Here is a 27,960-nt window from a genome sequence, read left to right as displayed (position 1 = left end):
TTGCCCCTTCTGTGCTCTTTTTGTCCAGCTATTGAAAATGGAACACATACTCCAGTTAAACTGAGAATTATGGTTTTTCTGATGGTAATGCTGGTTACCCAAACAGTTACCAGCAGTTAGTGGGAAGTTTGTGGGAACCTTGGGTTCCCAAGTTGTGAAAACATTTTCTGGCTACCGCTTTCTTCCTCCACATAATGTTGTGTGCCATTAGTCTTCTGGACTGGACAGGAAGGTAATGAGCATGCTAACGTTGCTAAGTTATTCAACATGGCATTAACTATAGCTCATAACCGAGAGGAAAGGTTCTCCGTTAGAAAATGATAAAGTTTTATTAGCTAAAGTTAGCTTTTGCCACAGTTTTCACTTATTAGATTGTGTAAAATACAGACAGCAGGGCCTAAAGGTAACCTGTTGTGTCCATATGTCCCTGTACTCTATTTCTTTACTCTTGGACTCTGCAAGTAGCTTTATATTATTCACAGTTTATAATAATCCTATTTATTTATTATTATGCTCTAGTCCTTTATGCAACAGTTGTTTTATTTCAGTCTTTCTTCTGACTGTCTGCCCTTGATAAACAGAAGGTTTGAACAGTAGGTGTGTGAGGTGTCAAAGCTGAGTGCTTTGGATGACCATTTTGGTTTTCCCCTCTCATTGATATCATACACATCTGAGAAAAAGACAGTGTGAAACTTTTACCATTGTCTACACTGGGGCAAATAAGTGTTTGCCCCATTCTGGTTTCTTAGTTCTTTGCATATTTGTCACACTCATCGTGTTTCAGAGGATCAAAGAAATTTCAATATGAGACTGCAGGCCTCATTTGCTTTAGTTAAGATCAGAGTTTGTGAGTCAACAACAAGAAAGAGATTCAACAAAAATGGCATCAATGGGTGAATTCAAAAGTTAAAAAACCACTAGTGACCAAAAAGAACACAAAGGCTTGTTTCACAAACATCAATTATCAAAAACATCTTGATGATCTCTTTTGTGAAAATATTCTGTGGACTGATGAGACAAAAGTTGAACTTTTTTAAAGGTTTGAGTACCTTTGGCATAAAACTAACACAGCTTTTCATAAAAAGGACATCATACCAATAATCATACATGGTGGTTGTACTGTGATCTGGGGTTGATTTGCTGCTTCAGGACAACTTACCATAATTCATGGAAGCTTAAATTCTGCTCTCTAATGAAGAAGAATCTCCAGCCATCAGTTCGTGCCCTGAAGCTCAGGCTCACTTGGGTTATGCACCAGGACAATTAACACACAGCAAGTCCACCTCTGAGTGGCTCAAAAAACACACAAAATAAAAGATTTAGAGTTGTCTAGTGAAAGTAAAATTTCTTTGATCATCTGAAACGTGTAAGTGTGACAAATATGTATAAAAACTAAGACATCAGGAAGGGGTCAAATCCTTTTTCCCAGCACTGTCTGTATAGAAAACTGGGGGGGAAAAATCTCTTGAATTTGTCTTTTCATTTCATCTGCACGCTTCCAGGTGCTCATATTGGAGTTGGTATCTCAGGTCAGGAGGGCATCCAGGCTGTGCTAGCCAGTGACTACTCCTTTTCCCAGTTCCGCTTTCTACAGCGCCTCCTGCTGGTCCACGGCCGCTGGTCCTACCTGCGTATGTGCCGTTTCCTTTGCTACTTCTTCTACAAGAACTTTGCCTTCACCATGGTGCACTTCTGGTTTGGCTTCTTCTGTGGTTTTTCTGCCCAGGTCAGAGAGTAGAGGTTATGATAAAAGCATACTATAAAGAGTTACAGTCATGATTATAACCCTGTCTGTGTGTGTTTTTTTGTAGACCGTATACGATCAGTACTTCATCACACTCTTCAACATTGTCTACACCTCCCTCCCTGTGCTGGCCATGGGGATATTTGACCAGGTCTTTCACATTTATTCCTTTGTATTGAGCTCTCATAAGATTTTATTTTACATTTCATTTTTATAAAACTCCATGAAGTTTCATGAATCAGAAAATAATTTTCTTTTGCATTTGAAATCTGCCTCATGAATTTTAAAAAAAAATGTATATAAGACACGTTTTTGGCCAGAGTCTATCACGTTGGACCATGGCTAAAAATACTGCACACATTGTGGGAGAAAACCAGAACAGACACAAAAGGTCCCAGACAATCAAGTTCAACACCACATCCTTTTAATTGAGGTGACAGTACTCAGGATTAGCATGAAATATGGAACTGTTTTCACATGCTGATGTTAGCATTTTGCTCAGAACACCAAGCCACAAGTTTTGGCTGTAGTTTCTATATAATGTTATTTTAGTAAACGCAGCGTCTCACTTCCTCTATGAATGCAGGATGTTCCTGATCACAGAAGTTTGGAATATCCAAAGTTGTATGAGCCCGGGCAGCTCAACCTCCTCTTCAACAAGAGAGAGTTCTTCATCTGCATTGCCCAGGGCATCTACACATCAGTGGTGCTGTTTTTTGTTCCATATGCTGTCCTGTCCAGTGCCACTCAGAGCAACGGAGTACCCCTCGCTGACTACCAGACCTTTGCAGTCACCACAGCGACAGCCCTGGTTATTGTGGTCAGTGTACAGGTGAGGAACTGTAGAGTGCTTTAAGCAGGCGACTGCCTCACAGAGTGCTGTGCAAAAGTGTTGAGCCACCCCTCATTTCTTTATATTTTACTTCAAAGGAGCCAGACTTTCTGTCATTTCTGGTCTTGCAAGGTTTTTCTTTAAATTACATTCCCAGTTTCTTCTCATCTGGTCTAGAGAAGGTTCTTTTTTTTTTTTTTCATTTGTATTGAAAATAACATCGTGAAGAAATAGAGATGCATCTAGCGCTGCAGTTTAGCCATCTACTGTTCATCAAAAGTGGTCTCAGTGGATGAGAAACTCTCTCTTCCTTAAGAAGAAGTCTGCCAAATTACACATGAACTGAACTTAAATAATCAGTGGCATCAGGCTTTATGGAAGGATGAATCCAAATGTGAAATTTTTGTTTCAAATCATCATCAATACGTACGGAGAACAGTGAGTCATCTATAAAACATGGTGGAGACTCCGTCATGGTTTATAGCAGCATTTCAACCAGTGGTGTTGGAGAACTTGTCAAAATTGATGAAACACAGAAAAGTGCCATCAGATTTTGACCCGCCATGCAGTACCATCGGGAAAGCATCTGATTGGCAACAGCTTCATTTTTCAGCATGACAGTGATCCCAAAGACACTGGGAATGCAGTAAAGGTGCACCTAAAAAAACACTATGAGTCATGGACTGGCCTCCCCAGAGCTCAGATCTCAACATTACTGAAGGATTGTGGGATCATGTCGACAGAGAACAGAACAAAAGGAAGCCAAGATCCAAAGTAGAGCTTTGAGGCTCTACTTAAAGAAGCCTGGAGAAATATTCCTGAAGACTACTTAAAGAAATTACAAGAAAGCTTGTATAAGAGAGCTCAGGCTGAGATGAAGATTAAAGATGGTCATACACAATATTAATTTTCAAACTCATTAGAATTGTGTATTAATGCTTATATCCTGTATTTCCATGTATATTTGCACAGATTTCAATAAACCGCTGCACCTGTTTCCCATTTTACTAGCAAAATATAAAGAAATGCAGGGAAGTGGCAAGCTCAGTGTTGTATAACAATTAATTGTTCAGGAGTGGCATATTAACTGTGAGCATCTGCTGTTTTCTGGGGTTTATTCTTTTTGTTTTGTTTTGTTTGCATGTCTGTGTTTGTAGATTGTTCTCGATACCGGCTTCTGGACAGTGTTCAACCATGTGTTTGTGTGGGGCTCTCTGGGCTCCTATTTCATCATCATGTTTGCTCTGCACAGTCAGACCCTCTTCAGGATCTTTCCTAATCAGTTCCACTTTGTAGGTTCGTCCCTGCTCCCATTTCTCAGCCACATGTGTACCAGCAAATCAAATACTGTAATTCTTCTTAGCCGATATCATTCTGCCAACACCGATTTCTTTTCATCGATAATTTACATACTTCTGTTTTTTGTAATGAAAATCTATTTTGTGAGTCTAAAAACTAAACACAAGTAAGTTTCAGTACTGAGAATAGATTGATTTTGTATAATCTGATATCACTTCATTGCACCACATGCATTACTGTTGGAGATAATAATAATAATCATGTGTACGCAGTGAAAAGCAAGACGTGTCTAAAACACATTTGTCTGTTCTCTGTCTGTTTGCAAGTGCAGGTAGTGCCCAGAGCACATTATTGCAGCCAGTCGTGTGGTTAACGATTGCACTGGCAACAGCAATATGCATAGTTCCAGTTTTGGCGTTCCGCTTCCTCAAGCTGGACCTCAAACCTCAGCTCTCAGACACGGTGAGAAAACACACAAAAACACAGCGTTTCTAACACTGATGTCTCCATCTTCTTCCTTGCAACATGCTTTACAGTCTTTCTAGAACGTCAGTTTGAACTCTGTGCAATGATTAACTGCATGTGTAAAAACATTTTATCTTTGTGTGTCTTTGTGTGGGGTGGTCGGGACTTATTGCTAACCGACACAGTGCACTTTAATACCCTGCAAATATTGACCTAATCAGTTTCCCCTAATGTCATGACTTGCTTTCAGTAAATTCATCCAAGATAAGTGTGTGGCTTTATCAGACGTTATGTCTTGAGCTTAGCCGTGCGTCCAACCGAAGCCGATGTCAAGATGTTGTGAAGAAGTTCCTGCTTTGATTTGCATGTAGTTTCTCAACAGTCACTATTACAGATTTTTTTATGATGAGGTTAATTTTGAGTTAAGTGCAAAATGTTCTGGGTTTCGATGATCTAAAACATGAGTTTAAAAGCAGCAGAAATAGTTTGATGAACTGCTGGATAGATGTAGTGCCTACAAAGACTAAAAATAAGGCAGGATGCATAAAAGTTTGAAAAAATGTGATGGTTTAGAAGTCCTAAAACTGAAAGTTTCGCTGAAACTTTCAGTTTTAATTTTGTTGTCAAATGGTGCAAATATTACTTTGAGTTTTTGTTTTGTTTTGGGGGGATTTATTTTTTGTTTTTTGTTTTTGGATGATCTTATTTGTGTGGCTATGGTGAACTAGCCGTGTTCCTATAAGCTGAAACAATGTCCCATTTCCTGTCTCATCGTTCTCCAGGTTCGTTACACTCAGCTGGTGCGGCAGAAGAGACGAAAGCCGCCAGGTCGTAACACTGGAAGTGCTTGGCGTGGTACCGGCAGTGTGTCAGAGGGCCGTCTGGGCGCCCGTGGTGGTTCAAGGAGATCCGGCTATGCCTTCGCGCATCAGGAAGGCTTTGGAGAGCTAATCACATCAGGGAAAAATATGAGGCTCTCGTCTCTGGCCCTGGCATCCTTTGCCTCCAGACATAGCTCCAGCTGGATTGACACGCTCCGCAGGAAGAAGCATACTAACACTCCCCCCAGCACCTCAGGGGAGTGCAGCCCAGCACCCAGTTTCATCTCTGTGTCGGTTCCACCACTTTCAAACTCTTCGTCTGTTCTGGGCGGCTCTCAAGAAACACCGATCGAAGAGGAAACGGTTGCGGCACCAGCTCAGAACACACAGATGATCCCTGCTTCAGTCACACAAACCTTACCGGCTTTGGCACCAGATGCAGAAGCTCCTGCGTCTCAAGTTTCAGCTCAGGCCACCAGTTCTGGCGTTTTAACCCCCACAGCAGCAAGGTCCCAGGGGGGAGACTCGCCTGGAGGCTGGACCCTTTCTCTGGGGACCGTGCAGGTCATTTGGGGTTTTATGATGTAGCAGTAACACAACAGTTATATAACACATGCAACAATACACACTAGCACTTTTATATCTGTGTGATGCAACTCTTCTAACACCAAGCTAAAACATAACCTTTCTTTCTTTGTCCAACAGGAAGCTCTGTTTGGTTGGAAGGGTATTGCATCTCGTGCCAGTTCATCCAACAGTCCGGGCCCAACCTCTATTGCCAAGGAAACCAACCAGATTAAGTGAAACGTAAACATCTGATGGATGAATTCTATATTTACTGCTGTCTACCAGACACACAAACTGTACACACTGTGTGCTTTTCTGGAGAGAACACAAAGACTGTTATTTAAAAAAAAAAACTTTACCCGCACAGTGTTCTTGTCTCAAAATGCATCAGTTACATCCGGATCTCTGCAGGAAGCGACATATCGTCTTATGACATGAACTTTCTCAGCCATAAATTAAGATTTACTGGTGAGATATTTGAGCGCACAGTGTGTGGTGGTTATGTTAATGAATGCTTGAGATTTACAGTACATAACTGAGGGACAGAAGCAGGTGCAGAAGCAAATGTCAAAGTAGCCTTTGAAAGATTGTTTCTGCTTATTTCACAAGCCTCACTCACAACTAAGCCACTCAGCACCTCTCAGTAATGAGACGAATGAGCAAGCAGAATCATAACAGTTTTAACCAGTGAAGTGCAAGCTGTATTATCTGCAAAGGTTCTCAATGAGAATGGTATTTTAATTTAAAGTATTCTCCCAAAGGTCTGTTTTCTTTAGTTCTTACTTGTTATACTGTAACTCTTCCCACATTTGCTTTTTTTGCATCACATTGATGTGTTTATGTGTGATTTAAAGCTAGGCCTTTTTTTTGGTCTAACAAAGGCCAGATCATGTTAATGTGCCTCTGATGTAACGCAGACGTAAGAACAGAATGGAAAGACTTCACTTTAGACCAGTTCTGCAGAAAAGAAAAGGTAGAAGAAAAATAAAAAAAAAATTTAAAAGTGATTTGTTAAATTCCTAATCATAATTGTTGTCATTGTGAACAGTAGTGCTTATCTGTACTGTAAACATATACTCCAGTAAAGTGCTTTATATTAATTTTTGTTCATGAATTAAAGAAAGGAAGTTGTTTGTGGACTATCATGCCTTAACAAAGCCAAAATATCGCCCCCTTTTTTCTTTTCTTTTTTCCACCCCTCCACTAATCCAAGTGTTGATGCACCTCAGACTTGGATAATCATTAAATAGGGTAACCAAAGGAACACTGACCTGCTCTTGGACATCTCTCTGTACTACGGTCAGCAACAGGCAGTTGAAACACAGTTCACGTGATCTGCAAAATCTGGTCTAAATGAATGTACTGTACAGTTTTAGCAGGAGACAGGTCTCTGTGGAAGTGTGGATGTGAATGATATTGAATAAAAATCTGATTTCTCTTTGACATGAGGGAAACATGCTGTGTCTGTGCAAATGATTTACACATGAAACGAAGTTTCAGGTGGAAATGACTCCCAGTCATATATATATATATATATATATATATATATATATATATATATATATATATATATATATATATAATGAAATATTAAAAGCTTCAGTCTGTATTGCCACATTTGCCACTTTCCTTTCCTGCGCCATGGTGTATGTGCTAAAAACATTACAGTAAGAAAACAGGATATGTGAAAATATTTTTAAGGAACTTTCTAAGTTAAGAGATTTTTCATAAATGAATATTAATGTAGCAGAGCTATATTCAGCTTTCGCTGGGTTGGGGGGCTTATTTTGATGCTGAGGAGGATTTCCTCTGTGTAACGGCGCTGAACAAGGGGAAGAGCGCAGGGATTTCACAATAACGGGTCTCATGGACAGCAGACTGAGCCAACCAGAGAGAGCCGCCTTTAACTTTGCTGTCTGCACAGGGAGTTTTGGTGTTGCATGAGCGGTTTTCGTGGTGTAAATAGCTCGATCTTGTTTTCACGGTGTAAAAGGTTTGAGTGGGGTCAGTGTACAGTTGCTGCCGGCGGCGATGGTGTGAGGAGCCGCCGCTGGAAGGAGGATCTCTGGGTAAAAATGGGGATTTTTCTCCTTTTGCTGTTCTTCGCTCCGGTCAGCGGAGTTTTTGAAGGAACATGTCCCAGAAAAGGTAACCTCTCCTCTCATACTGTGTAAATGTAAATTTTTTTCTTCATCTGTTTACTTTGTTATTAAGAATAACAAAAACTTAGGCTAATTTAGTGACAAAGTTAAAGTTATTATAATTTAGGATTTTTTTGGAGTCTAGTTTTGGAGTTAACTGAAAATCACAGCGTTTAAAAATATTTACTTCATCGAAGTTCACTGTATTATTACAGGATAATATATAAAGTAAGCTTTTTTTCTTGCTCTTTCCGCTTTTGTTCTTTCGGCGAAAAATGCGTTTTTATCCTGTTGGGAAATGTTGTGACGCGTTATAGCAGCTAATTTTACAAGCTTTTTTTATTTTATTTTGTTGTAAACTTTACATTTTATAAATATTATAGGCACAGAGTCAGGAAAAATCATATAAAAACAAACAAACAAAAATTAATCGGCCACTTCATTAGGTACACCTGTTCAAGTATGCCAGTCTTATCAGCTGAGCGGATTTACGCGTGTAGACGTGGTCAAGACGACCTGCCGAAGTTCAAACTGAGCATCCGAATGTGAGATGATGATGTAGCTGACTTTGAATGTGGCGTGATTCTTGAAAGGTTGATTTGAGTATCTCAGAATCTGCCTGGATTTTCCCACACATCTATCTCTAGGGTAAACAGAGAATGGTTCAAATAAGAAGATATCAGGTGAGCGACAGTGCTCTGGGTGAACATGTCTGGTTGATGCCAGAGGTCAGAGGAGGATGACCAGACTGCTTCAGGTTGATTGGAAGGAAACAGCAACTCAAATATTCACTAGTTACAACAGAAGCATGAAGGTGTATAGGTCTCTGAATGCACAACACATTGAACGTTGAAGTATATAGGCTATAGCAGCAGCACACCTGTCAGCTAAAAAGAGGAAAGTGAAGCTGTAATTAACAGGGCTCATCAAAACTGGACAGAAAATATTGGCTGCTGTGATGCGTCAATTTCTGCTGCACATGTGGATGGTAGGATTAGACATAAACAGCATGAAAGCTTAGTTTTTATTTGGATCTTATTTTGACCTCTTGTTTTTAATTCAGTTTATTGAAAATGTTTTGTTTTAATTTAGTTTTTATTAGTTTCAATGTCAGTTTTAGTTTCTTTATTGACTGTTGTCTGGAAACCATATACCAGAGACAGAGAGAGCTTTTTAAAAGTAACAAGTAACAAGTTGTTGTTGTTGTTTTTTAAAAAGAAAAAAAAAAAAAGTCAGTCAAAGCCTCATTAGGAAACTTGTGACAACAAATTTCACAAAACTAACAACTGTTAAAAGGATATTTTCTCTCTATTTTTACTTTATTTTAGTTAGTTTTCCAAGTTTACAAAATCATTTAAGCTCATTTCAATTCAAAGTCTACTTTTTTTTAGTAACTATTTTTTTCACATCTAGTTTTATTTTTATTTTTAAGTTTGAATTAAGCATAACTTTCTGGAGCGACTGCGTGATGTTATCATGTCAGTATGAACAGAGAAGGACGAACCCAGTACCAGCATATAACATAGTGGCTGTTGACTCTACATCAGGCCCTTATCAGCATCAGCTTCAGTCTCCATTTTATCAGATTTATCAGATAAAGTCTTATCAGATGTTTAAAAAGACACAACGGTTAACTGGGCAAGAGCAAAAAGATTTGTTTTACTAAAGACTAAGGGGAATGAAACTATGACTTCAACCCAGTCAAGTTCAGGCAAGTCATACTAAACCAAAACATGTCAGGTTATAAGTGACTGTGTGAGGTCTGAGCAGAATCATAAAATCTGAAACATCACAGGGAATGTTAGAAAACTAAATAACTGACAGATGTTACAAAGCACGTATAATACAAGACTGAAAAGAAATGATGAAGATGAGAGACACGTTAAAAGAGGAAGTTGGGGTGGAGGTTATGCAATGTGTCGCTCTGTGTTGTGCCTAGTCGATTACAACCAGTACTGAAAATAATGAGAAGCTATCATTTTCACACACACACACACATAAAAAATGACAGCCACCATAAGCACTAGTTCTTATTAGTTCTACAGATTCTGTGTTTGTGTGTTTTTCTGCAGACCCTCCTCCAGGTGTGTTGGTCTTATCGCCGGGCAGTAAGCTGTTTCTGACCTGTGGCGGTCATGTGAGGGTGGATGGTGTAAAGATCAGTCTGAAGGGAAGCAGCTTAAACATCAACAAAAGGGATGGTTCTTCGAACGGGACACCAGCCACTCCAAATGATATACAAAACAGTGCAGTTTCAGTTAAAAGTGATGACAGTTCTCTGAAGAATGTAAGTGAGGGCTACAGCCCTCATTTCATGGAGGCAGGAGGAAACAGAAGCCTCATATATTCAGATGCAGGATACACAACTTCTCCTCACATCGTCCAGCCAACCAGGGCCACTCGATCGCTGAAGGACGAATCTCATTGGACCACTGGAGAAACAGATGTTGAGGATGACTATGAGGAGGATGAAGAGGATGAAGGGGGGGAAGGAGTGAACCGGGTAACAAGGGGGATAAAAGTGATGCCTGAGTGGAAGTGGAACACAATGACAGTGGGGACAGAAGACAGGGACTGGGGTGAAATTAAATTTGGAAGGAGTGGGACAACGCTAACTCTGGCCTCAGTGAGAATGGAAGACTCTGGAAAATACAGTTGTCATCACAAAGGCAAAGAAAAGTTTAGCGTAAAGGTGATCGTTGCGGGTGAGTTCTCATAGTGAGGACTTTGTGATGGAGGAGGAAGATATGTTATAGCTTTGCTGCTGTGCTTGCTCGTCATCCTGTTGCATGAGCCAGTATGGGTCAACATTTGGCTGTAAAACAGAAGGCCTCACATTTGACTCTAGAATACTTTTTTTTTTTTACATAGAAGTATTCACGGTTGACTCAATATCTGTAAGGCACCCAGGTCCTGTGGCTAAATAACAAGCCCAGATCATCACGCCTCCACTGTTGTGCCAGACTGTTGCTGATATGCATCACCAAACGTGGTGCTGTGACTATCGTCTGTCCAAAGTTCATTGTTCCCAAATTCTTCCTGTTTGTTTACATGCCACTTTGTAAATCTAAGTCATGCTGCCATGATCTTTTTAAGAGAGTACAGGCTTTCTCCTGGCAGCCCTTAAAACAAGACATAGTTCAGTCTTTTTCTAATCGTGCTGTCATGAAGGCCAACAATATAACAAGCTACCTGAGGGCTGTAGAGCCTGAGAGGACCCTATTTGGATAATTGATTTTTAAAAATAGATGGGTGAACAGTGTGTTTACATGTCTTCTTTATCTCTTAGATTCTCCTGAGCCTCCCAGTCTGTTCTGCTACAAAAAGTCGCCCAGTAGTAAAATCCGCTGTGAAGGAATGCCTCAGAAAGCCGCCATAAAGCAGCCTAGTTGTTACCTCATACTGAGTAAAATGTAAGTTCATTGCACTAGAAGTCCCCCATGAGTGCTTTGTGTTGTGTTTTAAAAGGATAATCAAGTAATATTTTGCCCCTGTATTTACATACATCCAGGAAAACTGATGTGTGCAAGCCATGGATAAAAAAATGTGCATACTGTGGTGTGTTTTCGATCAATATTGGAGTATGTTGTAAAACATCTGTAATCTTGTGCAGTCAAAATGCTAACATTGCTGTTACATAAATAAATATTATTTCCAGTAAACAACTTGAGATCAAAAAGTAAAAAGAAAAAAAGGTATGAAAGTTGTAAATGGGCCTAATGTAGTAGAAATGTTGTTGTAGGCCACTTTCTCTTTTCCCTATTCATCTTTGACTGACTGTTCTTTTCCTTTCCTTCTCTCAGTCCAAGAGAGAAATTCAAGCGAGTGTCATGCTCATACTCATCTCGGCTCTCTCGCTGTTGGTGTGCTCTGGACCACATTGAGGATGATCGGAGAACCCCTCACCTGGTCTACATGTGTGTTACAAGCATCACAGGCAATGTCACCAGCCCCCTTAAGTACTTTACACCATTAAAAATTTGTAAGTGCTCAAGTCAAAGTACATGTGTCCATGACAGGACTGAGTATTGGCCTTCTGAAGTGCTTTAAAGTTGTGCTCACTGTGTTTGTTCCCACTCCTCAGTAAAACCAGACCCTCCGTCAAATGTGTCAGTCCGACAGGAGAAAGGAAAGAAGAACAGGCTGACGGTCTCCTGGAATTTACCGACATCCTGGAAGGTGCAAGATTACTTCTATAAATTGATCTATGAAGTTAAATACAACCCTGTCAAACCGTCAATTGGTAACGAACAGGTCAGTGCTGAGACACCTGTTGTCAAACTACTAAGTGTGTATGTTTTTTGTTTTTTTTTCAATGTTCATTACGCTAGCATGAAACAGAAAACACAGTTTTGTTTCAGAGATTTTTGTCTTTTATTTATGTATTCAGGTACTGCCGGTTAATGGCCAGCGTCGAGCAACCATCACTGATATAATGCCTGGTGTTGAGTACCTGATACAAGTCAGAGCTAAAGAGGAATTTGATGGACAATGGAGTGAATGGAGTCCATCCACCTATGCTAAGAGCTGGACAGGTAAATTTACACTAAGAAAAAAAAAATCAGAAAAATGATCCATCCTAGACACAGAGTCATGACGAGGTAGTGTTTCTGTTTCTGTGCCATATGATTAGAACTTCTCATTAAAATCTTTGCATAAACATCCTCTCATGTACATTTATACAGCCTCCAATTTTTCTTCCTCTATGAATGACTTAAATATGTGCAGATTGGCTCAGCATTCAGGATACCAGTTGATGAAGTGGTTGAAAAAGTTTATGAGTAACAGTGTCCTGTTGCACCTTCCCAGATTAAATACTTCAAATTCCCTTTAAAGTCGAAGTTTAGACATGAAAGTGAAACCACTTTGTGGTCTATGTTTTGTTTTGTTCTGTTTTTATCGGTTAATCTTGCCAGTCTGTAAGTTAAGATGCCTTCTGATTGATTTTCACAATTGCTCTACAGACATGAAAGAGGAATACTAGCTAATTTCCCAAGAAGAAAACAAATAAGCATATTTTCATTTTTAGGAAAGTCTTCTGGTTTATATTAAACACATTAGTAATGATTTAAAGACTTATTATTGTACCTTTGGATAAGTTGTAATGCTCCTAATTGCAAAACATTTAATTGTGAATCTGACTAATATTTCATATTCAAGTAAATTACAGACAAATTCGGCATCTTTTAAACTAGTCATATTATTCCACATACAAGACCTTTACATGTTCATCCCTGATCCCTCAGAGAAGCCTCAGCGTCCATCAATCGTGTCAGCGACGTTGGAGGAAGGACAGGATATGACGACGATGATGACGGTGGTCTGGAGTTTACCGACAAACTTCGAGGAACCACACAATTTTAGACTCATCTGTGAGATCAAATACGGGGAAACAAACCTCTCCTTTCACAGCGAAAACGTAAGTAGACAAGGTTTTACTTAGTTGTGAAAAGTTGAACACTCTGTTGTGTCAGTAAATGGAGACTTTTGCCTGTATGTGTCCATGTTGGTACAGCAGTTTGAAGGGGAGTGCTCCTACACCATCGTAGTGACTCCTACACCTGACGTTGACTTCCTGATACAGCTGAGGTATAAGGCAGAACATGATGGTCAGTGGAGTGAGTGGAGTATACTTTATCCTGTGACCACCCCAACGGGTAAATAAATACGTGCACACACCTCTAAAAAATAAAATAAATAAGTATATTTAAGTTTATCAGTAAGTATTCTATATGCTCAATTAAAGCACTTAAAGTACAGGAGTGTAAGTTTTCACAGAAGTAGCTGAGTGGACTTTATTTGTGCTGATGATGTTTGCTGAATGAAATTAAACTTTAAATCCTGTGACATGTGCTCAGTTTTTGAGATGAAGTGAAACCCAAGTATCAAGATGTTTAAGAAGTTTTTCAGTGGCTTAGGGGTTCAAGATACTGGCCGTGTACCATTAGTGCATTTCCCCTCGTTGAGGTGAAAAAACCCTTTTTTTTTTAAACATCAGTCCAACTCTCTGTTCTCTTTAATGGTCAATTCTTTCCTGCCTGTTTTTAAAATAAGGAAGAAACAGCCCTCCAAAAAAAGAGAGAGAGAAAGAGAGAAAGAAGATTCTGCTGGATTAGGCACTATCACGTTGGATTCTTTATAGTCTTTTTTATTTTGAAAGCAAGTGTTAGGCCGTATTGACTTTTAATTGGTAAAGAATTTGTCTGCTAAATTACCCAAAACTTCTTACAACCAAAGAAGCAAGTCTTGCTGTTTGGCAACTATCAACTAACATAGCTATAAACACCTGAAAAGTTTGCAGAATTCAGTTTAGAATAATTTTCCTCCAGGAGTTATTCCTCCCTGTTGTAACACCTCCCTGTCTGCTTATTGGGACCACTTAAACTATGTCTTACCTATTGCAGTCTGACAGATAGTTCTTTAGGAAATGGACAATTTCAGTCTTTTTTAAAATTGCCTTATAAAACTTTGTCTTGTTATCTCAGGTTTATCTTACTAATATGTTTTTAAAATATATTATTTACCCCATAGGTTCAGGTTCAGGTTCAGATCCAGATGATGGTGAGTTGGCATGCAAACTGTGAAATATTACAGTTACTTATGCGTGTGTGTGTGGTGTGTGTGTGTGTGTGTGTGTGTGTGTGTGTGTGTGTGTGTGTGTGTGTGTGTGTGTGTGTGTGTGTGCGTGTGTGTGTGCGAGAGAGCCAAAAGAAGAGAGGGAACTCTTAAATGCTGTTAGTGCTGAAAATCCCCTCTGCCCCCTGGGTTTTAACAGGAAACCATGTCATCATAACAACTCAGGCTTGCAACAAAAACAGGCCTCAGGCATTTTGGTTCCTCACACCTACACGCAAACAGAGACGTTCAGTTGCACTCAGATGTATTTAGATGGATGCTGTCTTGCTCGGTTAAGATTTATCACAGTCTACCCCTCTTTTTACCACAGATCCCACAAAACCTCCACCAGACAGACCTGAAGAGTGGCCACATCATTTGCTGTGGATATTTGGTTTATTCGCTATCTTGTCTGTCATTTTGGCCATCTACACTTTCGGGTACTGACATTGGCACTTTAAATGCATCTCTCCAAAAAAGGGCAGATTTATGACATAACATTAGTCATTTCTAAGATGTGATGTACGTCGTAGATTTTATGCACGGTCAGCTCCTTCATTTTCATATTTCTTTTTTTTTTTTTAATTGTCATTCAGGCACAAGGACAGATTTATCTCTAAACTGCACAGTCTTTATTTCACCACCCTCTGTGATGACTCATCTCAACCTTCGCCCTCTGTCCCGGTTGCCCCAGAAGGAGTAGCTTTGGTGACCTTTGTCCCTACAAAGAGCAACAAAGAGCACCCACCAAGTGATGAAAACGAAAGTGAAGAAAATGAGGAACAAAAGTCTTTGAGAGAGATGACAGACGCCAAGCACTTCAACAACACAAGTTATTTCTTCCTCCAGAGGGAATGAGAGCCGTGCAGAAAGAAGAATTATAGGCAGAAAATGTGGCAACTTACACTGTTGGACTGTTTTCCAGTTCCGTGCCAGTTTTATAGATGGCGCGATGTTCTCCACTGAACTTTAAGAAGCAAAGTCAGAGGCAGCTTTCTGACTTTGCTTCTATCTGTCTTTATCTATCTAACTTTATCTCATACCTAAAATACCTCTTAAACACTTTTTTTGTGTGACTGGTCCAAAGAGTTGCCCTTTACCTTCTCTTTTCTACATCATCCATCCAACCATCCATTTTCTAGATGAAACAGAGCAAGAGGCAGGCTACATTTTTACAGGTGGTCATTGTGTCTCAGAGCTAACACAGAGAGACAGACAACCATTGACACCTACGGCCAATTTAGAATCACCACCTAGCCTGCCATGCATGTCAGAGAACACACACAGACACAGCATGGTGGTCTGATGGTTAGCACCATCACCTCGTATCAAGAAGGTCCCAGGTTTGAAGCTATGTAGAGTTTACTGTCCTGCATCAGAGCAACTGAAATATGTGTTATGCAGGTCAAATAATTTACAATTTTTGAGCAACCTGACCTGTCTGAATTTTGTATATATTGCTAAAGGTTATCAAATATATCACATTGTTTCTTTTCAGGGTGTTCATAATGCATGCAGGGTTTGCAGAAGTAGTGGTTGAGGTCTTGTAAATACTTCATCTGTTTGCCTGGGATTTTAGACTGGGACAGTCATAGTCCCCAACATGCTTTTGATTTTTGTAGTTATTGCACAGTGAAAAAACAACAACTTATTTTGTATAGTTTTTCAGTGACGTGGTGGACTTTAAATGGTTCACCTGCTGTTATAAGAATGCAAGGGAACCTTTCAAATAAACAAATGTGAGCTACTTTTGAATAAGCTGTATGTTTCTAGACCAGCATAGATAGATTTTTAAACATGTTAAAATAGTATAAAAACAACAATAAAACATAAGAATAAATAACATTAGTAGCACTTCTTAATAAGTCACACTATTAAGAATTAATAGCAAGTCTAAATGTCATACTAAGGGGGAGTAATGATATATAAATGATAAATCACGCACTTGCTAATACCTTACTAATGCTTAATAGTGTGACATTTTTATAAAGTGAGGAGGAGGAGGACATGTGTGGATTCGTTTTTGTTTTTTATTCTGTCCAACCACAAATCCTTATTTACATTTTACCACATATATTATTTTCTGTAACCCCAGTAACATGCCAAGAGATATAAATATTTACATATATATATGTAATATGTAGGCAATGCCAACACATACAGTGCTTAACAAATGTATAAACAGTTGATGAAAACTGTTGGCTGTCAGAAGATGTTGTGAAGGCGTAATTGTGAGAATGAGATGGCCAAGGAGCAGTGGGGCAGTTTTGGTGACTTCCTATCCACGTGATGGCTATATAATATGTCAAGCATATCGATCTGTCAAGAATGATACTAACTCGTTTTGAGAAGAAAACATTGTCGTCACAAGATAGAAGATGTAATCGGTTTTGCAGGGGGCTCCAAATTAAAAGTGTCACTGACATTAAAAAAAATATATATTTTTCAAGAGAAATCTGGCCAAGAAGGCTACAGAAATTGCAAGGTATACATACATAGTGTCACTGTTCTGTAACGTGGCCAAAAAGGGCTGGAATAAAGAAATAATAATGAAATAAAATAAATAAATAAAATAAAAATGAATTGTAATAAAGATGGTTTCAAAGCAGGATATGTCTTCATTTAATATATAACCCCTTTGTAAATCATGTTTACTTCAGCCCATTTAAGCAAATAGATCAACAATTTCAAAAGCGAGAGAGAGAGAGAGAATTAAATCGTTATTTGGTAGTCAATCACTTTTTTTGCACAGCAACGACTCAAACGTGGTATTGACGTATGCCGCCACCTCGCGGACACTGCCGTTCATTGTGTACGGTACTTCGTTTCCATAGCAACCGTTACTGCCAAACCACTGTGTTAGTAACGGTTGACTCGTGCTTATCGTGACTTCAGGGTTCGCTGTAGATTTGCAGTCAGTGCACACTGCAGGGTTCGCACTTAGACAGAAAAATAGCTTTTTCTTAGAGAAATGATGGCTGAGACAGGCGGTGTGACCAAGCTAGACGTCTCTGTACTAAACGCTGAGCAGCAAGAGAAACTGCGACAGTTTAAGGTAACGTGTTGCATTTCTCAACGCTAAAATACCACCTTTATTTGTAAGCTATGTCCTGAAATGCTTTTCGCATTGACCCAGATCAAGACGAGAATCGACAACGAGAGGTATTTGAGGTCGCATCCCGAAGTAGACGTACTCATAGGCGACTTTCTAAGGTCTGCTCAAGTTCACATTAATATCACAAAAATACATGCTGAATGGGGAAAAATGTTTGTAATGTTTTATTGTTGAACTTAACACTGTCTGCTTTAAGTTTCATTTTGTTTGTATTTGTTTATCTTACAGCAAATGTTACATTTCTAGGGTAATATGCAAACTTTCATTTTATTTTCACTGTGTATAACATATTATGTTAATAACCTCTGTACATTCAGTGGAACCAGCCACCATTTCAAAGAAATGTATGAAAGATTACAATGTATTTTACAATATAATAATACAATATATGTATACCCTGAAAAGGATTTACACCAATAAATGTACTGCAATATGGTTTCTGCTATTCAAGCTTAGTCTCTCTATCATATTTTTAACATATGTTACAACATTAGTATTAAAATCTGAGTTTTCCCTGCTTAAATTGATTTTGGAGCTGCCAAAAAAGGTTTTAACAGCCTCAAAAAATAAAAAAAATAAAAAATAATTCTGGAATAATTAATCTAATATCTGAGCAATATATCATCATCTTATACAGTGCAATAGTCTTGTGTCTCATATCTTTATATTTGTCTGGGGAAATGGGAAATATGTGCAGTGATTTATTTAAACTTGTGCAAACATGCATGTGGATACAGTATGGAGCAAAATACAAACGATTTTACAAAAGTTTTCTTGTAATTTTGTTAAGTAGTATTCAGGAATAGTTCTGATAGTTCTGAAAAGGACATCCCAGAGCTCTACTTCAGATATTGTCTGCCTTTGCAACTAACAAATAAACAAACAAACAACCTTAAAATGACCATTCTTTTGATGGGCTGACAATGAGCCCAAGTCCAAAGAATAATTTTAAAAGGTCTCCAGCCGAAAGCTTAAAGCACCATCACTCAAGTCTACTTGAGCAATAATTTGTCATTTCCCACCTCTCCTCACAGGGATGTGCTTCATAAACAGCCAGCTGACATCCGTGAGTTTGCTGCAGGTAAGTTGTCTGCGGTGTGCATCAACACCAAAAATGGCCAGTTGGTCACTATTATTTGTTTTCACATTCATCCTTTTTCTTTGAACAGTGCCCAGTGTTTAGTTAGTAAATAAATATAAATACATATTTAAAGTCTGCCACGGTTTTTTACAATTTCTCTCTTTTGTTGGACTTTTTTAGATCACTTCTCAAACCCAAACCTTGAAGAAACTATTCTCCCCAAAATGGAAGGAAACAGCGAGACAACCTGAAACACTTCCAACAACTTCACCTATGTTTTCTCTATATTGATAAAAAAAAAATATGGACGATGTTTTTTGGAACAATGATGCTGCTTCAGTTGCTCCATTGTCCAGTTTGTGGACAAGGGTCCTAAAGGGTTTTATGCTTATTTATTAATCAAAATCCTTAAATGTATAATTACCTTGATATACCTTGAGTGGTATTAAATATTTTGTCACAACACCACAAGTATTTATATAGATTACACAATAAAATGTTTTTTAAAGCCACGATCCACACTCTAGAAAGCCATACTGACAAGAAAATGCAAATTATTGGTTAACCTGGCTGATATACAGGAATTATTTATCAGTCTAACCCTTGAAGACAATTTAAGATAAGCTTTTCATATAGTTGTTAGCAGAATACACAGATCTAGCACAACCTGCCTAACAATAACATCATAAAAAATGTACAAAAAAGTGTTTAAATATAAGTATCTTTAGATGCCTAACTAACTAAATTTTACAGCTGTAGCATAAGTTTAAATTAGTTTAATTTTAGTTTTTTGGTTGTTTATTAGACTAGAAAGCAGAAAGAAAGCATTCAACTAACTTTACTTTATAGAGCCCAATTTTATCTCCAGACCACTAATATAATTAATGTAAACGGTTCTTTTTTTTTCTTTTTTTCTTTTTTTTTAAGCAAGTGGTCGTGGATATTACGAATCAAACACAGACACCTAAACCATTTTTAAATTTAAAGAATCACTTTTTCCTCCTTCACAGTGTAAGTTCCATGTGCATAGGAGGTGGACATAAACTAATAATCCTTTTACAGTGAAAATAGGATCGACTTGGCTAAACGACAAAATTACAGAAGGTAAAAAGGTATAGGCCAACTTACTGCATTTGTCTTCTTTTTGGCAACTATTCTCTGTGATTATGTAAATCTTTATAGACAGATTTTCTATTGTTTGAATGGTACTGCCAGTAACAGTAAACTAATAAATAAAGGCAATATTAGCTAACTTAAAAACAACAAGCAAAGTAAAGAATTAATTCGGCAGCCATAAGCAGAAAAAAGTTGGACAGCTGAAGGTAAAAGATATTAAGCAAGAATATTTGCATTATTAACTTTTTTCACCTTCCTATAATCCTTACAGGCATTTTTTTAATGTGTAACAATAGGCTAATAAGTAAAAGATAGCTCGTTAGCTTACTTAGCTAAGTTAACAGAAATTTGTTTTAACATAGGGCAAGGAGCTGGTGACACAGAAATAGTGAAGGTAAATGGATCAATGTGAGCTGAAAACACATTAAATAAAAACATCCGTATAAGTTCTTTATTCTTCTTGTAACCATTTCAGTCTTTTTAGGTGTATGTGAAAAACGGCTAATGGTAATAGTAGGCTAATGAGTAAACGTTTGCTAACCCTTAACTATTAGCTCATTTAGCTTATGTTATGTTTGGAAATATTAGTAAGTAAATATTTAATATTAGTAAATATTAAATTAAAAAATTTGAGCTTAACACTTGACCAGACTTAAACTGACATGAGTGCGATTACTTGGTTGGGGTGTGTTTTTATTTTGATGTGTATTTCCGTTTCTAGTTTGGTCTAATTTGAAGAAGAGTTAAGAAGGAATTCAATTTAATTTCTTTATTGATTTTAACATAACAGTTAGGTAATGGTGTAATTATATTTTAACGAAAAAAGGATGTCCATCTGATGTATTGTAAAGAGACAAGGATTTTATTGTGCCCCACGTGTGATTTGCTTTAATCCCATTTGAGCTATATAAGCTCAGCCACATGGACTTCTTTAAATACTGCTTGTTAGGAACTAGTGAGGCAACTGCACAGTGCTCAGTGCTCTAGATATTATGATGAATTTTAAAGAATATTATTGGTCTAATGTCCTGTCAGATACTTTATTTACTTAATAGTACGATGGGTGAGCTATTGACTGTTTTTTTTTTAATAGTAGCCTTACCCACCAGTGGCAATTGTTTCATATTTATGTGCTTTCGCCCTGGAAAATGTAAATAGTCTTTTTTTGTTTTGACTTCACACTTTTATATGAATAATACTTGTATTTGGGCTGTGGTATGTTTATCTTAAATACAATTTAACTGAGATATTATCATGACATAAACTCTAAATAAACATTGTGCTTCACTGAATTTATTAGAATAACAGCTTCAGAGTTACCAATTATTACTTTTATTAATGATTTGTGAATGATTTTATTCATAACTTTTAGGTGAATTCTGTGAATTAATGTTCTCTTCACCAGACCTTATACGCAATTACAGCACTTAATTTTTGTTGACACTTGCTACTAATGTAGTTTAACTAGTATACGTGCACAGCAGATGAGAATTACATGATATACATACATGCCCATACATGATATGATCAAATCTCCTGGACCACTCACACATTAGACTTACTCCAGAGGAAGTTTGGAGGTCTGCAGTCAGGCAATAGGCACACACTTGTTAGCCCTGCTCTGAAACTTTAAGTCTCCTCAGCAGCAACTTTGCTTCTTTATGGTTGAGCTACTGTGGTTCCTAAATGCTTCCACTTTGCAATGTCACATATCGTTAATCGAGGAGTATCTAGGAGAGAGAAAATTTCACAAACTTGTTGTAATGTTGGCATTGTATTATAATGCCACGCACAAATTCAATGAGCTCTTTTTAATTACCCATTCTTAAACAAATGTTTGTTAAAGCAGAGTGTTTAAATGCTTGATTTTGTCCACATACGGTTTTCTATATAGTTTATGCAAACAAATAACAGAATTTTATAAGACCAGATTTATATGTCACTTCACAATTTACCCATTGAAGTGTCCTCTTTCAAGGTTTTTCTTATGTAGCACGATGTTTGTTTGATTCATACTTGATAATAACTATGCAACTCAATATAATGGCAAAGTAAACAATAATAGACACACATGCAAAAGTTGTAGTAAGTTTCAGTAAGCTGCATTATCAGCAGAGAGAGATATTTAATTTTAAACATGAAAATATCACAGGAAAGTGTTTAAACAGACATTACCAACAGTTACATGTAAATACATACTAGTAGCCTAGCTTAATTGTTCAAGGACCCTGGAATCATACCTTCCTTGCTCGCCAGCGACTTCTTGGCTTTGAATATAGTATCTCCCCCTGCTGGTACTGCAATTTCTGCATGTGTGTCCATTTCACACTTAGAATAGGCAAAGCGTGAAATGGACATGGTGGACCAGCATGTCTATTAGACGCTTTGCTGTGATATAGGATTGAATTATGAGATATACCGTGTATATATAAAATGTGAAAGTTGATGTTTCTTTTTCTTGTGTGATTGGAGGAACTTAAGAGCTTAATCGCACCAGACCCTCTGTAGCACGTTGTAAAATAGTTAGGAGGTAGTAGCTGTGGGGTGACAGTTCTAATTTTGCTTAATGTTTTCTTATTTTTTATAGAACTGCAATACAGATATGATTGATTGGAAAAATCTGGGTTACATGAATGTAATAATGAATGCTCAGCGGTGTTAGCAATGAGTAAAGACAAAACTGTTTTGACTTATTACTGAGGTTTTGCCTGAAGAATCAGAAATTTTGTGAATTCAACGTGAAGCTTATTTTGATTGTTAAAAAAGCAAATACTCACACACACACACACACACACTCCACTCACAGTGCTGTATTAATGCCATCTGCCTGCTTTGACTGCGTCAGTTACAGGTGAACATCCTCCCAGATCACATTAGTCACGAAGTACAGGCACAGAGGACGAACACTCTTATGCTTATGCATCCTGTTTTTTCTCAGATCTACCAAGGAGAAGACAGGTAATCTGTAAGTAACAACTAATTTATATATTCATAAGTTGCATAAGTTATTTTTTTTTCTCAGTTCTTGTAATACTATTATTTAAATTTAACTGTAAACCTGTACAGATCTGGCACAGATGAACATTTATACTTTAATATTTTGTTTTTCTCGCTAATAGATGATATAATAGTAAAGAAAAGATATGCTCTAAATCCTGCTCTTACATACACACTGTTGAGACTGCGTGGTTAAAACACTCATTTTTGTTCTAATACTCTTTTCATTCTTTATTATTCATAATCTGCTGAAATATTTAAATGAGAAGCAAAATCTCTGTAAAGTAAACAGTGAATGCAACATAACAGTATCCAAATGTTGGTGAAGGGAAATCCTAATGAATGTGAACCAAATACATTACAAAAAGGTAAAAATGATAGGACAAAAAAAAAGAAGAGAAGACAAAAACAAGGTGCTAAAATATTGTTCCACAGTACATTGTGTGCATTACCAAACCTGTTTTTCACTGCAAGTTATCCTCCAAAGTCCTCAGAGATTCCCAAAGGATGAATAGCTCAGATGGTTACTAGGGAAGTGTGATCATAAATCCTCACTGGAGGAAGTATATCACAAAACTGGAGGTGGCTCACATAGAGACAGTTTCAACAACAAGTGAAGACCAATGAGGATTAACTGCATGCAACTAGAAGATCTGTGCCAAACATGTAATTTGTGTTCATGTTAACACATTATGTAATACCATCCTGTCGAACAGACGCACAGCCTATCCACATGGCTCCGAAGGGGGGAGCCTGTTTGGTTCTGCTCATCTTGGCCTCTGCAGTTTTCGGTAAGCTCCAAAAACATCACACTCAGTATACCCGTTTTACCCCTTTTTTATACTATATGTTTGTTAATGTAAATATGTGTTCTCATAGGCACATAAACATGCATGTATAAATGCTATTAAAAGTGTGTGTTCATTAATACACACCTTTACGTGTCTACCTAGCTCAACTTCCACATATGGGGCCTCAAGAAAAAGCTGAGTTAGAAAAAGTGACTGAAAAAACTGGTAAGGTGTTTTCAGAATTTCTCGTCAGTAGAAATTTATTTTTCAGGCTTAAGAGTAGGGCTGCAGCTGTCAATTAATAAATAATTAAGTATTCTCATCAATTTATAGAGTAATCCGATATTGAATATTTTTTATAAAGAAAACATTTTCTTAAATCCCAAAATAAATAAATAATCACGGTAAAAAAAATAAGGTATACATGCAGCCGAAGCTAAGGTAAAAAAAAAGTGAAAGAGCCTTTACGCTGTCTTCTTAGAGATCTTTCTTACATTAGTAGGAGGCTTCATGTGTATTTTTTTTTGTGCCTGTATTTTTTTAATTCAATTTCAATTCAATTTTATTTATATAGCGCCAAATCACAACAAATGTCGCCTCAAGGCGCTTCATAGATACAGAGAAAAGCCCAACAATCATATGACCCCCTATGAGCAAGCACTTTGGCGACAGTGGGAAGGAAAAACTCCCTTTTAACAGGAAGAAACCTCCGGCAGAATCAGGCTCAGGGAGGGGCGGCCATCTGCTGCGACCGGTTGGGGTGAGAGAAGGAAGACAGGATAAAGACATGCTGTGGAAGAGAGACAGAGATTAATAACAGATACGATTCAATACAGAGAGGTCTGTTAATACATAGTGAGTGAGAAAGGTGACTGGAAAGGAAAAACTCAATGCAATCATGGGAATCCCCCGGCAGCCTACATCTATGCAGCATAACTAAGGGAGGATTCAGGGTCACCTGGTCCAGGCCCTAACTATATGCTTTAGCAAAAAGGAAGGTTTTAAGCCTAATCTTAAAAGTAGAGATAGTGTCTGTCTCCTGAATCCAAACTGGAAGCTGGTTCCACAGAAGAGGGGCCTGAAAACTGAAGGCTCTCCCTCCCATTCTACTTTTAAATACTCTAGGAACAACAAGTAGGCCTGCAGAGCGAGAGCGAAGTGCTCTAATAGGGTGATATGGTACTACAAGGTCATTAAGATAAGATGGGGCCTGATTATTTAAGACCTTGTATGTGAGGAGCAGGATTTTGAATTCAATTCTGGATTTAACAGGAAGCAATTGAAGGGAAGCCAAAACAGGAGAAATATGCTCTCTCTTTCTAGTCCCTGTCAGTACTCTTGCTGCAGCATTTTGGATTAACTGAAGGCTTTTCAGTGAGTTTTTTGGAAATCCTGATAATAATGAATTGCAGTAGTCTAGCCTGGAAGTAATAAATGCATGAACTAGTTTTTCAGCGTCACTCTGAGACAGGATATTTCTAATTTTAGAGATGTTGCGCAAATGGAAGAACGCAGTCTTACATATTTGTTTAATATGTGCGTTGAAGGACATATCCTGGTCAAAAATGACTCCAAGGTTCCTCACAGTGTTACTGGAGGCCAAGGTAATGCCATCCAGAGTAAGAATCTGGTTAGATACCATATTTCTAAGCTTTTCAGCGCCGAGTACAATGACCTCAGTTTTATCTGAGTTAAGAAGCAGAAAGTTAGTGGCCATCCAAGTCTTTATGTCTTTAAGACATTCCTGCAGTTTAACTAATTGGTGTGTGTTATCTGGCTCTATGGACAGATAGAGCTGGGTGTCATCTGCATAGCAGTGAAAATGTATGCTATGTCTTCTAATGATGCTGCCTAGGGGAAGCATGTATAATGTAAACAGAATTGGTCCTAGCACCGAACCCTGTGGAACTCCATAATTAACCTCAGTGTGTGAAGAGGACTCTCCATTTACATGCACAAATTGGAGTCTATTAGATAGATATGATACAAACCACTGCAGTGCAATACCTGTAATACCTACAGCATGTTCTAATCGCTCTAATAGAATATTATGGTCAACATATCGAATGCTGCACTAAGGTCAAGAAGGACAAGCACAGAGATGAGTCCACTGTCAGAGGCCATAAGAAGATCATTTGTAACCTTCAATAAAGCTGTTTCTGTGCTGTGATGAACTCTGAAACCTGACTGAAACTCTTCAAATAAACCATTCCTCTGCAGATGATCTGTTAGCTGTTTGACAACTACTCTTTCAAGGATTTTTGATATGAAAGGAAGGTTGGAGATTGGCCTATAATTAGCTAAGACTGCTGGTCTAGAGATGGCTTTTTGAGGTAAAGGTTTAACTGCAGCCACCTTGAAGGCCTGTGGTACATAGCCGATTATTAGAGATAGGTTGATCATATATAAGATCGAAGAATTAATCAATGGCAGGACTTCTTTGAGCAGTTTTGTAGGAATGGGGTCTAAAAGACACGTTGATGGTTTGGAGGAAGTAATTATTGAAGTTAACTCAGAAAGATCGATTGGAAAAAAAGAGTTCTAACTTAACATCAATGGAACTAAGAGTAGCTGTAGATAATATTTAGATCTGTGGGATGATTATTGGTAATTTTTTCTCTAATGATAAAAATTTTATTTGTGAAGAAGTTCATGAAGTCATCACTAGTTAACGTTAAAGGGATGGTTGGCTCAAAAGAGCTCTGACTTTTTGTCAGCCTGGCTACAGTGCTGAAGAGAAACCTGGGGTTGTTCTTATTTTCTTCAATCAGTGATGAGTAGTAAGCTGTTCTGGCTTTGCGGAGGGCTTTCTTATAAAGCAACAAACTATTTCTCCAGGCTAAATGATGATCCTCTAAATTTGTGACACGCCATTTCCTCTCCAGATTACGAGTCATCTGCTTTAGGGTACGTGTTTGAGAATTATACCACGGGGTCAGGTACTTCTGATTAGAGACCTTAGTTTTCACTGGAGCTACAGTATCCAGAGTCGTACGTAGTGAGGAGGTGAAATTATTAACAAGATAATCGACCTCTGTTGGGGTAGCGTTCAGATAGCTGCCTCTGCTCTGTGTTGGTACAGGGCATTGACGATGATAACAGTGGCTGGATTATATTCTTAAACTTAGTTACAGCGCTTTCAGAAAGACATCTACTTGATAAAGTCCACTCTCTACTGCTGCGTAATCAATTATTGTAAATGTAATGTTATCAAGAAATGATCAGACAGGAGAGGGTTTTCAGGAAACACTGTTAAATGTTCAGTTTCTATGCCATATGTTAAAACAAGATCTAGAGTGTGATTAAGTGGTGGGTGGGTTCTTTTACATTTTGAGAGAAACCAATTGAGTCTAACAACAGATTAAATGCCATGTTGAGGCTGTCATTTTTAGCATCTACATGGATGTTAAATCACCCACAATAATTATTTTATCTGAGCTCAGAACTAATTAGATATAAAGTCTGAGAAATCAGACAGAAACTCTGTGTAAGGCCCAGGTGGACGATAGATGATAACAAGTAAGACTGGTTTCTGAGTTTCACAGCTGGGGTGGACAATGTTAAGCATCAGGCTTTCAAATGAATTAAAAGTCTGTCTTGGTCTTTCATTAATTAATAGACTGGTGTGAAAAATTGCTGCCACACCGCCCCCTCGACCTGTGCTTCGAGATTTCTGGTAGTTAGAATGACTCGGGGGTGTTGATTCATTTAAACTAACATAATCATCCTGCTGCAACCAGGTTTCTGTAAGGCAGAGTAAATCAATTTGTTGATCAATTATTAAGTCATGTACTAACAGAGACTTGGAGGAGAGAGACCTAATATTTAATAATCCACATTTCACTGTTTTACTCTTTGGTTCAGATGTGGATACTGTATTGTTCTTTCTTTGTGATTGTTTAAGTTGTTTGTTGCTGGTTTTTAGTTTGTTTTTTGTCTTTTTGGAAGCAGACACAGTCTCTATGGAGATGGGTTTTTGGGGGGGTAGCAGGAGGAGAGAAGCTGCAGAGAGGCGTGTAAGACTGCAACTCTGCTTCCTGGTCCCAACTCTGGATAGTCATGTTTTGAGGGGTTTAATAAATTTGTCGATATTTCTAGAAATGAGAGCTGCTCCATCCAAAGTGGGATGGATGCCATCTCTCCTAACAAGACCAGGTTTCCTCCAGAAGGTTTGCCAATTATCTATGAAGCCCACATCGTTTCTGGGACACCACTCAGACAGCCAGCAATTTAAGGAGAACATGCGGCTAAACATGTCACTCCTGGTCTGATTTTTTAGTGTGCTAATAAATGAGTGTGTGTGTGTGTGTGTGTGTGTGTGTGTCTGTAAGCCTTTAAAAGAGCATTAAGAAAAGCGCGCATATCAACATTCTGAG

The 27,960-nt window shown here is 38.1% G+C and overlaps 3 protein-coding genes across 14 annotated transcripts in view; all 3 read left to right on the top strand.

Annotated features, from left to right (window-relative positions):
• The window catches only part of atp8b2 (ATPase phospholipid transporting 8B2), a 28,978-nt gene extending 21,738 nt beyond the window's left edge, over nt 1-7,240 (top strand). For both annotated transcript variants that reach the window (XM_085177279.1, XM_085177280.1), the window contains 7 exons: nt 1,503-1,726; nt 1,812-1,895; nt 2,331-2,576; nt 3,734-3,872; nt 4,207-4,337; nt 5,123-5,725; nt 5,867-7,240. In XM_085177279.1, coding sequence (XP_085033405.1) covers nt 1,503-1,726; nt 1,812-1,895; nt 2,331-2,576; nt 3,734-3,872; nt 4,207-4,337; nt 5,123-5,725; nt 5,867-5,965 — 1,526 coding nt within the window. In that variant the 3' untranslated portion in view covers nt 5,966-7,240. The remainder of the gene's footprint in view (nt 1-1,502; nt 1,727-1,811; nt 1,896-2,330; nt 2,577-3,733; nt 3,873-4,206; nt 4,338-5,122; nt 5,726-5,866) is intronic.
• Nucleotides 7,241-7,535: 295 nt separating this feature from the next.
• Nucleotides 7,536-17,003, top strand: il6r (interleukin 6 receptor). 2 transcript variants are annotated; one of them, XM_085177010.1, is made up of 11 exons: nt 7,536-7,876; nt 9,942-10,574; nt 11,159-11,282; nt 11,673-11,851; nt 11,954-12,123; nt 12,260-12,404; nt 13,116-13,288; nt 13,388-13,526; nt 14,401-14,430; nt 14,816-14,924; nt 15,081-17,003. In XM_085177010.1, the coding sequence occupies exons 1-11, from the start codon at nt 7,669-7,671 to the stop codon at nt 15,340-15,342; spliced, it is 2,172 nt and encodes a 723-aa protein (XP_085033136.1). In that variant the 5' UTR covers nt 7,536-7,668; the 3' UTR covers nt 15,343-17,003. The 2 variants fall into 2 exon arrangements, with proteins under 2 accessions (XP_085033136.1, XP_085033135.1); XM_085177009.1 differs by having other exon boundaries at nt 7,541-7,876; nt 13,385-13,526.
• A 121-nt stretch (nt 17,004-17,124) lies between these two features.
• The window catches only part of otoa (otoancorin), a 27,951-nt gene continuing 17,115 nt past the window's right edge, over nt 17,125-27,960 (top strand). The window contains exons 1-6 of one of the 10 annotated variants that reach the window (XM_085177008.1): nt 17,125-17,539; nt 17,621-17,697; nt 18,634-18,665; nt 22,735-22,761; nt 23,510-23,584; nt 23,747-23,814. In XM_085177008.1, coding sequence (XP_085033134.1) covers nt 17,456-17,539; nt 17,621-17,697; nt 18,634-18,665; nt 22,735-22,761; nt 23,510-23,584; nt 23,747-23,814 — 363 coding nt within the window. In that variant the 5' untranslated portion in view covers nt 17,125-17,455. The other 9 variants (XM_085177007.1, XM_085177001.1, XM_085177000.1 and 6 more) reach the window with 9 other exon arrangements.

The sequence above is a fragment of the Neolamprologus multifasciatus genome, chromosome 11 (assembly GCF_963576455.1).
Source record: "Neolamprologus multifasciatus chromosome 11, fNeoMul1.2, whole genome shotgun sequence".
Classification (NCBI taxonomy): Eukaryota; Metazoa; Chordata; class Actinopteri; order Cichliformes; family Cichlidae; genus Neolamprologus; species Neolamprologus multifasciatus.
This window is presented reverse-complemented; position numbering and strand designations above follow the sequence as displayed.